Here is a 12,518-nt window from a genome sequence, read left to right as displayed (position 1 = left end):
ACCCAGAGAAAGGGAGGTTCGAGTTCTTCCCGGGAAAATGTTGATTTCTAAATGGTGGACAATGAGATTTCCCGACTTCTGAAGTATTTTTTAATGACTTTAATTTAAAAAACACCTCAGAAGTCGGGAAAGCTCATTTCCCGCCTTCTAGGAATCAAAATTTTCCTGGGGAAGAACCCCCGGACCCTCCTTTTTTTTTTGGGATTCATCTCATCGAAAAAATCGTATGCAACTACTCGATTTTTTTTTAAATGTATGCATACACACATAACAGGCCTATTTACCATAATGAGAAAGTTTACCTTACCGTTTTCATGAGGGGGAAAACCTTGAATTTTGAAGAACAAAGTCATTAGACACCTAGCTCAAAAGTCGAGAAAGGCCATTTCCCGCCATCTAGAAATCAAAATTTTCCCGGGAGAGGAATGTTGACCTCACCACCTAGATTTGATTCCAGATCTGCATGATTCATATTCCCATTCATCTTATAAACAGTGGCGTAACAGGCCCCCCCCCCCACTTTGAAAAACGTTCCGCCGGCCCTGTTAAAAGTACTAAAAACACAGATGTGACAAGAAGCAATTAGAAAGTAGCCAAGCCAGAGTTGTCAAACCACTTTTCATTGGATCGCCCATAATCATCAAAACAATTATCTGTGGTGGGCAATCAGGAAAGCTACGATGATGCCGTAGGCTATTAAAATGGCACAAGCGAGCAATTAATACGAAATCTTTAGTTGTGTTCTCCGCACAGAGACTAAAATAGTTCCCCACGTAATTTTCACTACGAACTCTGAACAGAATTTCAATAGATCCAACACAAATCTACAAGGTTATCTCCGTACTAATGGACTCAAAAATTAATCTATGTCTATCAAAATATTTAGCTTTATGTTACTATAGCTTAAAATTTATAAACGTTATAAATATGTAACTTTAAGGCGTCCACTGTCTGCCGATTGAATTGAAACAGACTCTATTAAGTACTATGTTTGTACACAGATAACGAATATCATTCTAACTGATAATAATTTTATTAATGTTGATCTGCATTTTTAGGTTGTTACAATTTTGTGAATGATACCATACTAATTCAAATATGTAAATACTGTCATGATATTAGCCTTTTTGTTATCGTGGGTTCCATTCTACAAAAACACAATGGACAGTGTACTAACTACTAATGTGTGGGAGGAGGTCGACCAGAGTATGTCTCGTAAGAAGCGAGATCCTGATCAGGACTTGGCGCTAAACAGGATGAATACACTTAAAAAACATACAGCTATGATACTTCATCGTGTTAGTGTTGTAAATAATGGACAGACAACCAACTTGTCTATGGCAGAGAGATCAATTGATAGGGCACAAAGAGCCAGCGATCGTCATGTTTCCAGGATGAAGGGACAGTTAAAACAAGAGCTTTTGGATATGGAAGCCTCCCGTCGAACATTCGGACAACATTCTCTATACGTAGGACGGCTGGAGAAAGAAGACGAAAAGAGAATGCTTCAGAAATTTGGACAAAGAGGAAAATATCAATATTCAATTCGATCAGAGATGAAGAAAGCAAAAAAAGTAATGGATTCGTACAACGTACGTGAAGAAAAGGCGAAGAGATTGTTGAAACCTGCTCGGCGAGCGAGTTTAGTTGCTTTAAACAATGCAGCAATGTCACTTGGAAGTGAACCGCCTAATGGGAACAAAGAACTAGAAATGAAAAATAGTAGCTTGTTACCATTAAACGACAGTGACATAAATAATGAAAATGAAGACTCGAGTATGACTGCTAGTAGAGTTGATGATACGGAGTTGGAAAGTGTCGTACAACATTTGTCTCCGGACTCGGTACTCAAGTCGAAACAAAAACCCGATTCTCAGAAACTGTCGGACATTATAGACGAGCTACAGACATTTCCTATACTTGATTGCAATCATGGAGATGATAGTAATTCCAAGGCAAACTCGCGAGAGGTAAAGCAGCTTAATATTAGTGTGGCACTGCCACCAATAAAGGTTCAACGAGCTTTAGTTCAAGCCCAAAACCAAGGATCATAGTCCGACATGGTTTAAAATACAATCGGTAAACGTTAAGATTACAATATGAGCCACGGACTGTTTCATATATAATTATATATACATAAGTGATGTGTTGTATGTCCTAGGTATCGTTAGAACTAGACTGCGTCATAAATATCAAAACAGGGGTTGACAGTATTTAAATATTTTATTTTCCTGAGGATTGCATCAGCGTAACTTGTTTACATTGCACTGAACTAAGTAGAATACAATAAAATATAGTTATCCCTTCGTGGTAAATTTGTAAATAACTGTTGTGTATATTGAACTAGGTTATGTCAAACCATTCATTGATGCTTGTCTACGATGCTCGCTTTATATTTCAATAGACATATATATATATATATATATATATATATATATATATATATATATATACATATATACACAAATAGATAATATATAGGCCTATATATACATAAATTATTCACATTAAACATAAGTACGCTGGCGATGTAACTTTGGTAGATACACAAATGCAAATAAATATGTGGTTGAAGCAGAGATCGACAGAACGGAAATTTTTATTCAAGAAATAAACTTGGCCTCAGTACTTCATCAGATACACATATAAATTGGAAAATGTAGATGAACAAACACATTAATTGTAAAATATATATGTATACATATAAATTGTAAAATTTATATATGCATATATAAATTTGTAAATTATTATATAGAATGTACCTATATATTTTTCCTGTTAGAAACCAGTTATACATTTTGAAAGAGCGCCATCAGCGTCTTTTTACATCGAGAAACTTTTCATTTTGTTGAATTTGGATCATGGGAAAAAGTGTACTACGGAACGCCATTTAGTGCAAAGAAGTAAAATGGAACGTCCCTGGCGCCACCAGAATCGATTATTTTTAATATTTTCACTAATTAAGACATGGAATCCAGTCTAGATTATGCATCACACTAAGTCCTTAAAAACGTGTATACATGCCGCGCGGTAATATTTTGTAATTTAATAGTTTCATGCATCTAATCAATACAATACTCAATAAAAAAAAACTTTGGATTATTATTGTTAAGTAAATACTGTAAAACATACAGTAACAAAATTTAAATATTGTGTATAATTTACAAGAAAAGAAGCTAAAATAAAGCCGGAAAAAAAAAACTTAGTGTTTATTTAAGTGTATATATAAAAATATAGTTTTTCTTATACAGTGACATTTATAATTGAAAAATATCTAAAAAGTATTAAAAGGTTTTTTTTTTAGATTGAAAACCTTTCACTACATAGACCTTTGAATTACTTTCGATCCAATTTAAGGGTCTATGCAAAAATATAATGAACACAAAGTACATGCTCGTTTAGGATGTACTGTCTGCAAAAAGAAATCGGCAAAACTTACGAAACTTCAACTAAACCTAAACACAATCAAATGTAGGAATCTATACAAAGAATAAAACAAAAGTAAAAGTTCACTGTCTGTTAACAAAATTAGACAATTCAAATATGGAATAAAATTGTACATCTTGACTTAGCATTCACTTAAGCCGGACACTCACTGCATCGTAAGACGGTCCGACGACCGTCGGACACCGAATCCACGTTTGCTTCTGACGAGCGATAGACGACACAACGCCGTCTGCTGATTGTCAGTGGCAATCTGAACAGATCCACATTAAAAAGACGATCCGTTGGGTCCGCGCCTTCGCGTGCGTTCTTTGTCGCATTGCCGTCGCGTCGTCGTCGCATGCAGTGAGTAACCGGCTTTACAGATTTTGAATGGTCTCAGGGTTCGGTCTTCAATTAGAGGGTTAGCTTTGTGTTAGAAGTTTGAAGATTGTTAATTGGTTTGTTGAAAAACCAATTAATTGGTGGGGTTAGTGGGGTCACGGAATCAGAGGGGTCTCTAAATGGATGGTGCACTGTATTTATTTGGGCAAGGCACTTTATCTACAACGGTTGCCTCTCTCCACCCAGGAGTACAAGTGGGTACCTGGTAGGTCCGAACACAACTGCGCTGATTACTAGCTGCAATATTATGGAATTCTCCCCAGGGAGCTGAGTATGTGTTCTATATGTGTTTGATCCAATGACCGGGGTAGTAATGTGAAGCTCTTAGAGGCATTGTGCATGAAGCGCTATATAAGAGCGATATATTATTATTATTATTATTATTATTTGAAGGCTAATAACTTATTTAAAATTAATATACAAAGTTCAATTGTAACTCCCTTATTTTTTAGTACAACCCAGAAATATCTCAAATTACAATTCAACTTAAAAATAAACCTAAACAATAATTAATTTATATTTGATATGCCTGTATAGCACACATAACAGCAGAAGATGCAGGGTGAAAATATTTTATTTTTTACTCCAAAAATTTAAAATACTTAAGTAATTTTCTATTATGAGAATGAATAAATATAATACATTACATTTCTTGTTCTTCTGTATTAAGTAATAAGATTCAATTTCTGATAGCAATACCAGCAATAAGTACTATTAAGTAACAATTTAATTAAGTAACAATTAACAACAATAATTTTAAACAATAATTAGGGAGGTTTTAAACTTAAATAAACAGATAACATATAAGAATAATGTTAAAATATCATGGTCACAGACTTAATTGATCAGAATGTTAAGTAGGTATATACACGTACTTACTTTTAAGCCAGTCAAGTGGCTTGGCTCAACGATTAATTCAGGGAAGCTGTATTAAACACACGACCTCATGGTTTGGGTGGTATAACCAGTTTCCTCAGATAAGGACTATAAACTGTAGGCCCATTTTTGAAGATCCCAGGATACAGTATAATTAAAGAAGAGAAAATTGGGGTACTTCTGCTGTTGCCTGGACCTGAAACAAACTGACACGATGGGGACATTTTGGGGAGGAGAAAGTTGGAATGAGATTGTCCAAATACTTTGTGACCATAAGCATGCTAAACAAATATTTGCAACAATTCAACATTTATGTTTAAAATAAATCCAATATCTAATGAGAATTACGGTATGGTTGATAATTCTCATGAAACACAGACACAATGCGAAAGATATGAGGCATTTGTTAACATGAGTAATAAAAATGTGCAATATACTTTAGTACAGAGAAGCTGTAAACATTTACTCATAACTTGCGCAATAGTTAACAGATTACAGTAAATGACCCATAATTTTAAACTTCTAACATAAAGAATATAGATATATTAAAAAGTCAATCTTCTTGTTTAGGTTTGGTCATGGATGCTGATTTTGGAATGTCATGCTTCATATGAATATGAAACATTCTCAACAAAAACAACAGCTCTCTTTAGAACTATCTACGTGGTGTACCGCGTCACTACTACTCACGTACTAGTCACCAATTCTTCCCAATTCCTAGTTACCATCCCCCTCCATTTATAAAATATTTCACACTTGCTTCATCCTTACTTTTACTCTTTAAAAAATTTGTCATTTTTTTAAATCAAACTTCTTTCATGATATTGTGGAAAGACAATGAATCGAACCAAGAGAGAGTCTTTATCTTGATTTTTCCGTTGTCAGCCTTGGCATATATCTTGTTGCTATTGGCACAGTGACTTATGACACCTACAGTAGAAATAAAATGAAACAATAATTATAAACACTCATATGAAAGATATTAAAACATCCTTTTACAAAAATTCCCATGTTATCATACAAAAAATGACAATGTCAATGCATGATAATTATAATAACATTAATATTATATAATAAAACCAATAATAATAAAAGTGGTGTGAAATAGCTTGTATACTACTGTAACTTCCACTTGCATAACAGAAGACACAACCGAAATACTTTCTAGCACTTTGAGGCACTAAATAAAGGCTTGCTAAAACATGATAAAGAAAAAGCTCAAGCTAAACTGACCATCCTATCCTATATACAGCTGAGAAAAAAGATACAAAAAATTACATAGAACAAAATGGGTAGATTTTAAGCCTCATCTTTTAAATACAGAAATCGATGGGGACTTACATGCACCATCACATAGCACATTCCATAAGTTTGAGGCAGCATTGACATTAATAATTGTACGCCATTAGATAAATTTTAAACGGCTTGGTAGATGGATCTTAATATGAGCATATGCAGCAGTGCTTAATTGATTAAGATATGACATATCTTTCTTTAAGTGTTGAGTGATGAAGAAATTTAACAAAAATTAAAATCTTAAATTCAATGCACTTTTCATGGGTAACCAAAAGAAAAGGTGTTTTATGGGGATGATGTGTTGGGATAAAAGAATGCTGGTAAAGTGTCAAAAACACAGTGCACATTATAGATCTCTAAAATACTCAAGAAAATTATATACAGTTACACAGGTTCTGTTCCATGTAATATCAAAAATATTCCAAACACTAAATGTGAAATAAGACCAAGAACACAGAGATTGGAAGGCATGTTATAAATGCTACTGTAAATAGTTATACACACTCGACAATACAGAATACCGAATCCTTCAGCCTTACCTGTTACTTTCATCTTCCCTTCAATTTGTTCCCGAGTGCAATCAGCGAACTGTGGCTTATCCGGTATGGTGATCTCACGACCGTCAAGTTCCACATAAGTTTTCAGCTCATTCGGTACCTTGACTACAATGTCTCCTGTAACATTACAAGTAAATTATTTCAATCATTTTATTAAGTTTATACACAATAATGAAGCTTCATTGCAATGGATCTTTCGGGCGTGTCAAACTTGAACACTGATCAAAATTTTATTTGTTAACTTTTTTTCTCTTTTGTGGTGGATTCACCACATTTAATCATCATAATCATAATACTTTGTTTATTACATATTATGTTCAATCTAAATGAGTACATTTGGTTTTGTTAATACCCACACTATTTGTTAATACATATTCTTTAGCATAGTTTATTCTATGCTTTCATCATGTATAATATAATATATTTCTTTTATATTTTCAGAAAATTTACTAATATTTTTACTTTATTTGTAAATTTTTAGCTTTTTCTAATTATGTACATAGTGATTTTACATGTTTTACAATATCATTCATTTGTATAAAATAGATCTCATACATTTTTCTACACATTTAAAACATCTCTTAAATACAAAAAAATAAAAAAATAAAAAATCCTGAACTACACAATCAGAGTAGGCCCAAAGTTTCAACATCATATTTGAAAACAAAAATATATTTTTAGTCAATTTTCTTTTTTTTTTCTTTTTTTACTTGTTAACTTTGTATATTTAGTTATTGCATTCAATTAAAAATATGAATGATAAAAAAAATTCCTTAAGTGGATGAAAATAATACATTAAAAATGCATTATATTAATGCATTATTTTTCATAGATAGCTGTCAATCAATATAAGGATATTGGTAGTAAAACACTACAGTGTAACTCAACACAACAATTGTTTTGATTTGTATTTCATTTAATGTTATTAATTTATTTAATCATATTAAGTGAGAAATTTCATTTAAGCAATTTAGTTTTTACAAGATTTTTAAGAGAAAACATAATAATAAAACCAAGGAACAATACCCATTTGTGGCCTAAAAGTGGAGTGTCAACAACTACGTAGGATGTATTAAGTTCTAATTTTCGCATGCTCTAATACTTTTTCTGTGAACTTCAAGCGGAACCTAACTTACCCTCACTATTGTTGATGTATATATCTTTGTGCCTGATTGCATAAACATCAAGTGATCCTCTTGTCAGCTCTGAATGTAACGATCCATCTAGACTGCCTAAGTTAAAACATAAATATATATTCCATTAGGTTTATGTTATCAATATGTAAATGTGGGAGAACATCTAAAGCTGATTTTTATGTTGTAATTTCAAACTCATTTTTTCTCTTGTCATATTCTTGATTTAAAACCTTCCTTTTAGTAATAAATATAAATTACTTGTATATTGTTTGATCTTGATGTACAAAATACTTGGATTGAACACTTACATTGGACAAAAAAAAACTACCCAGTACTTGGTTTAATAATTTAACTTATTTTATCCAATTTTTATAGAGAATAACCTATGCAGAGAGCTGATAAGAGCATTGTTTGATTTTGGGCAAACAAGTTCTTTCGCCAAAAAACAAGTAGCAAAGTACATGGTTTGACCTTTATATAAAATACATAAAACTGCACATATGTATTGTGTATTGTGGTTTCTAAAGGTATGTCAGACAACAGGTAGCCTTTATTCTCCAGCCCATGAACTGTAATTAGACAGAAGGTGCTAGACAGTGGCAAAATCCTGGAGTATTGACATGGGATGGGGAGTGCCGATTGTTAAATAAGGGGTTAACCTGTAAAAATATGGCTACTTTTTTAATAATTAATTACTCATAGTTGTAGGTTAAAATTTAATTGTTACTTTGAATTTTAGAATATTTATATTTTGTAAATATTTTTTTTCTAATTATAATGTAGGTTTATCCTTTTGTGTTGTATAATTTTGTATCCACATTTAGTATTTGAATATTGTAATATTAATTTATTTGTAATTACTCGTAATTCTTGTGTATTTCAGAATAGGTATTTGTTATTTTCTTCTATATGGTGATCCTGGTTTATACTTTATATATGCGTATTGCCATGCAGGGCATTATAGCTTAATTGTGTGCCACTTTGCAATTGCAGTTTTTTAACACTGCAATAAATAAATTAAAAATTGAGCGGAATTATTTTGCCAACAAATTTTCAGTGAGAGGCATGCAAGCTTCTTTTGGAGGCGAATGTATCCCCCCGGCTCCTTTCAGTGGCAGCTCGAGTATACATTTTTTTTAAATAGGGACCTCTGGGGCCAGAAATGGCACTCTACTACTAGGTGTAGGCCTATTTCTAAATGTTTATTTTTTGTTTTGTTTTTTTGGTATGACTGCCCGACAAGCTCAGCAGGTATGGGGGGGAAGCTCGCCTTGTCCGATGGGGGAGCTAAGCCCCCTGCCCCCACTGGCGCCACCACCGGCACTAGTGCTAGAAGTAGACATCTTTTATGATTTTGTTTAAATTGATCTGAATTTCTGCCCTCACACATACCAATTTTAATGTTTCCTTCCTTGCTTTTTAGGTTGCATTCTCCATGGAGGTTTCCCGTTATTATGTCTCCACTTTCGCTTTGCATTGTTGTTGCGTTTGCATAAATATCACTGCATGTTATCGTCCCATCCTCCGATGTTAGTTTCACCACATGACCTTGGATTTTACCAGTTTTGATTTCCTGGCAAACAAAAAAATTAATATAACAATATAACTACAAAAAAATCATGTGTAAAAATATGGTTTTTGAGGTAAAACCACTGGTTGGTCATACATGGTGTACCGAAAGTTCATCAGAATTAACATTTTTAAAATGTCAACATCATTATCAAAATCTTTATATTCATAATAATCATTGTAATTTGTAGAAATTGAACTTACACCTTCACCTCTAGTAGTCAACGAAACATTTCCTAGAAGAGATTTCACACTGACAATACTTCCCCCTTGTGTAGATGCAGTCACCTGACCTGTCTGTAAAAAATAATATAAACATAAACTTTTTAGATTGCTACTATTAATACAAATATTTGCACCTTATCATCATCATATCCAACCCTTTTAGGTTCCTCAGATCACCGTATTTAAAGCTGGACAGTCACTGCAACCAACGGTCGTTGGTCCACATGATTCTATGGAGAATGGAACGCCACAAGCGCAATGGATCATTCTTAATGAAGTTTCTTTCAGACTGCCATTGTAAATAAGCAGACGGCGTTGTGTCGTTCAACACTCACAGAGAGCCTAGTTGGATTCATTGGCCATACACCTCGGTGAGCGCCCGGCTTTATTGCTTACCTTCAAGGATTTCATAACACAGTCACCTCGTTCTGTTTCTAAATCACAATTTTGGTTCTCAAATTTTTCAACACAAACATGTCCTAATCCAGTGGTTTTAAGATGTAAATCTGAAATCATTGAATGTATAATGTGGTAATTAACATTAGAAAGCACATGTGGTATTTACAAAGAAGAAAAGATGATAAGACAACCTTGTTTTTTTTTTAACCTACATAGTTATGTGATATGACATTTTTTTTAATTGTATAATTAAACTAAAAATGTATTCACTTACAGATGGATTTACTGTACAGTTTAAGAAAGAATGTGGTCCAGGGTTAAAAATGTTCCAACCCACTAATTATTATATTCCAAGATCAAAATTATCAACAGTATTTCGCATGCAGCAACTTTTTCTGCTGGTTGGTCCATAGTGCAACCTTCAGTCGGGACAAAATTGGTCGGACAGACTAACTCTAATCCTCTGAAATTTAGCCAATGACTTACTAACTACATTAGGCCTAAAAATCTGTTGTTTTGGAAAATAAGGGCTGATTTCTGTACACATTTTGTTGAAAATTAGGATCTGACCTAACATCATGGTTTACAACAATGTTTTGCAGTAGTTACGATTCTGCGCACCTATTCCTAGAGATTGTCCACGTAAATTTGCGCTAGTTTTTGATGTATCAATTAAAATATTATACTAATACTAAGTATTGTATAACATAATACTTTTATTATAGAGGAGGTATTGGTAGGGCAAGGGCTTAAATTTTAAACTTAAAATGAAGTGGAGGTAAATTTAATCTTTAGTCTTAAAAAAATTGTATATATTTTTGTTGCTATATAGTAAGGCCTGTGCGGGCAATAATATTTTCCATGCAAAACTTTGGCTTAGAAATACATCTGCGCATTTTGGAAAATAAGGGCCGATTTCCGGGCAGACTTTGCCGAAAATTAGGCTTTGAACAAATCTTAATATTATAACCAATGCAATTATGCAGCATAATTCCACCCACCTATTTCGCAAGCGATTTTTCACACAAATTTAAGCTGATTTTTTTAGATATCCTCCGCACAATTAAAAACCTTTTACAGTATCATATATGGCCAAGGACTAGACAGACTTGGGTATTATATAGATGAAGGACAATAAGTGATTTTACTTATTACATGTCAACTTACCAAAACTCATTGGAATCTCGACATACCAGCCTAAAATAAGAGAATTATTATCAAAGTTCTGAACTTGTTCCTCATTTAGAAAACCACCTTCAATCGCAAGAACATGATCATCATTCAGGCTAACATCAGCAGAGCATGACTCTTTAAATGTATGTTTAATAAAATTCGACAGTTTATCGCCAGAAATTGGCGACCGTAATAACAAATGAACAAAGATTCGGTCCGATGACGGGAATTCGATGGGATTCAGGGGGACCACTCGCATCGGAAAACTTGTGTTGCTGATGATTTTACCAAAAGAGTTATTAAGCTCAAAGGCCCAGGACCTAATTTTAGCAGTTTGATCATTATCTGCTGTTTCAGTGCTAGTAGTAGTATATGAGCGCTCACCAACAGTGCGGCTACTGATATTGCTAAGCCCGGGCCGTAACATATGGCTGAAGTTCACAGGCGACTGGTGCAGTTTTTCCTGCGGCATAACGTATGAGGCGGCGACACGTTGTCGGCACAGCCGAGGCCTAGACAAATCCCAACTAGGCCTAGGCCTAGTTTGTGTAGAACCATATCCACATCTGTGATCTGCAATCATTACAGATGGTTTCGAATGCTTGATTATGCGGTAGAGACGATGCATTTTACAAAAAAAACAACAAGAAAAACATCAAATAAAACAATATAAATGTTTTTGCTAGCCTCGTTCCTCCCCACACGTGTACTACTTGTCTACGTGTAAACAAATACAAAAAGATGATTGGTTAATCCAATAAACAGTGCCTAGATAAGTTTAACGTTTGACATCCTTGGCCGACTTACAAATTTGGTATGACGCGCACTGAACGCAATTGTTTCACTGAGAGCCCAAATTTACGGAATGGGTATCGTTATTATTATTATCGTTCTTATAATGTTATTAATATTAATAATCTTGTAATTATTATTCTTATTATTGTATTATCTGAGCCACATTTTCAAATTCTAAATTAAATCAATCAGTGAATCAATAAACAATCAATCAATTACAGTAGCAATAATAATCAATAAGTCAATCATATAAACTGATAAATTAACTTAGTGTCGGTTTCACAGGGACTTCGCCCCTACCCCGTGAATTCGGTCTCCTACCTCTACTTTAAATGCTAAGTCTGTCACAGTTGTCCACATAACGGCTTTTCTTACCACTTACTGGTATTCTCACATTATTGTCCTTTTTAATGCTTTTTGTAGTTTCTGAATATTCAAATCTTATACTTCTAACTTTTAATTTTTATTTAACTTGTTCAAACATAAATTTCAATACAAAATAACTACAAAAGTAACGAAAGCTTGGAAGTAAAGTAAGCTATATTTTATTTCAAATAGGCCTAATTCCAATACATTAATAATCACTTGATATAACCTGATGATGAAGGGCGATGCCCGAAAACTTTCGTGTACTCAATGAACTACTTCTGGCAATACTAGACAC

At 33.5% G+C, this 12,518-nt stretch overlaps 2 protein-coding genes across 2 annotated transcripts; one reads left to right on the top strand and one right to left on the bottom strand.

Moving 5' to 3' along the window:
- The first annotated feature begins 1,159 nt into the window (after nucleotides 1-1,159).
- LOC117119357 lies at nucleotides 1,160-2,315 on the top strand. The gene has a single exon (XM_033264147.1). The coding sequence runs from the start codon at nucleotides 1,161-1,163 to the stop codon at nucleotides 2,052-2,054; it is 894 nt and encodes a 297-aa protein (XP_033120038.1). The 5' UTR covers nucleotide 1,160; the 3' UTR covers nucleotides 2,055-2,315.
- Nucleotides 2,316-5,502: 3,187 nt separating this feature from the next.
- LOC117119352 (protein FAM185A-like) lies at nucleotides 5,503-11,979 on the bottom strand. Its single transcript, XM_033264143.1, has 7 exons — nucleotides 11,054-11,979; nucleotides 9,884-9,993; nucleotides 9,467-9,559; nucleotides 9,086-9,266; nucleotides 7,694-7,789; nucleotides 6,540-6,674; nucleotides 5,503-5,634 (listed from the first exon to the last, which is right to left on the bottom strand). The coding sequence occupies exons 1-7, from the start codon at nucleotides 11,685-11,687 to the stop codon at nucleotides 5,510-5,512; spliced, it is 1,374 nt and encodes a 457-aa protein (XP_033120034.1). The 5' UTR covers nucleotides 11,688-11,979; the 3' UTR covers nucleotides 5,503-5,509.
- Between the last annotated feature and the right edge of the window lie 539 nt (nucleotides 11,980-12,518).

This window comes from Anneissia japonica, unplaced genomic scaffold (genome assembly GCF_011630105.1).
Source record: "Anneissia japonica isolate Jap-2015-1 unplaced genomic scaffold, ASM1163010v1 scaffold287806_len661372_cov189, whole genome shotgun sequence".
NCBI lineage: Eukaryota > Metazoa > Echinodermata > Crinoidea > Comatulida > Comatulidae > Anneissia > Anneissia japonica.
This window is presented reverse-complemented; position numbering and strand designations above follow the sequence as displayed.

What these genes read in the sequence shown, in the direction of transcription:
- LOC117119357 (XM_033264147.1), top strand. Translation starts at nt 1,161, where the DNA reads ATGGACAGTGTACTAACTACTAATGTGTGGGAGGAGGTCGACCAGAGT.
- LOC117119352 (XM_033264143.1), bottom strand. Translation starts at nt 11,687, where the DNA reads ATGCATCGTCTCTACCGCATAATCAAGCATTCGAAACCATCTGTAATG. An exon ending in CGAGATTCCAATGAGTTTTG is followed by an intron (nt 9,994 to 11,053) that starts GTAAGTTGACAT and finishes CAATGATTTCAG; the next exon opens with ATTTACATCTTAAAACCACT. An exon ending in GTGTTATGAAATCCTTGAAG is followed by an intron (nt 9,560 to 9,883) that starts GTAAGCAATAAA and finishes TATTTTTTACAG; the next exon opens with ACAGGTCAGGTGACTGCATC.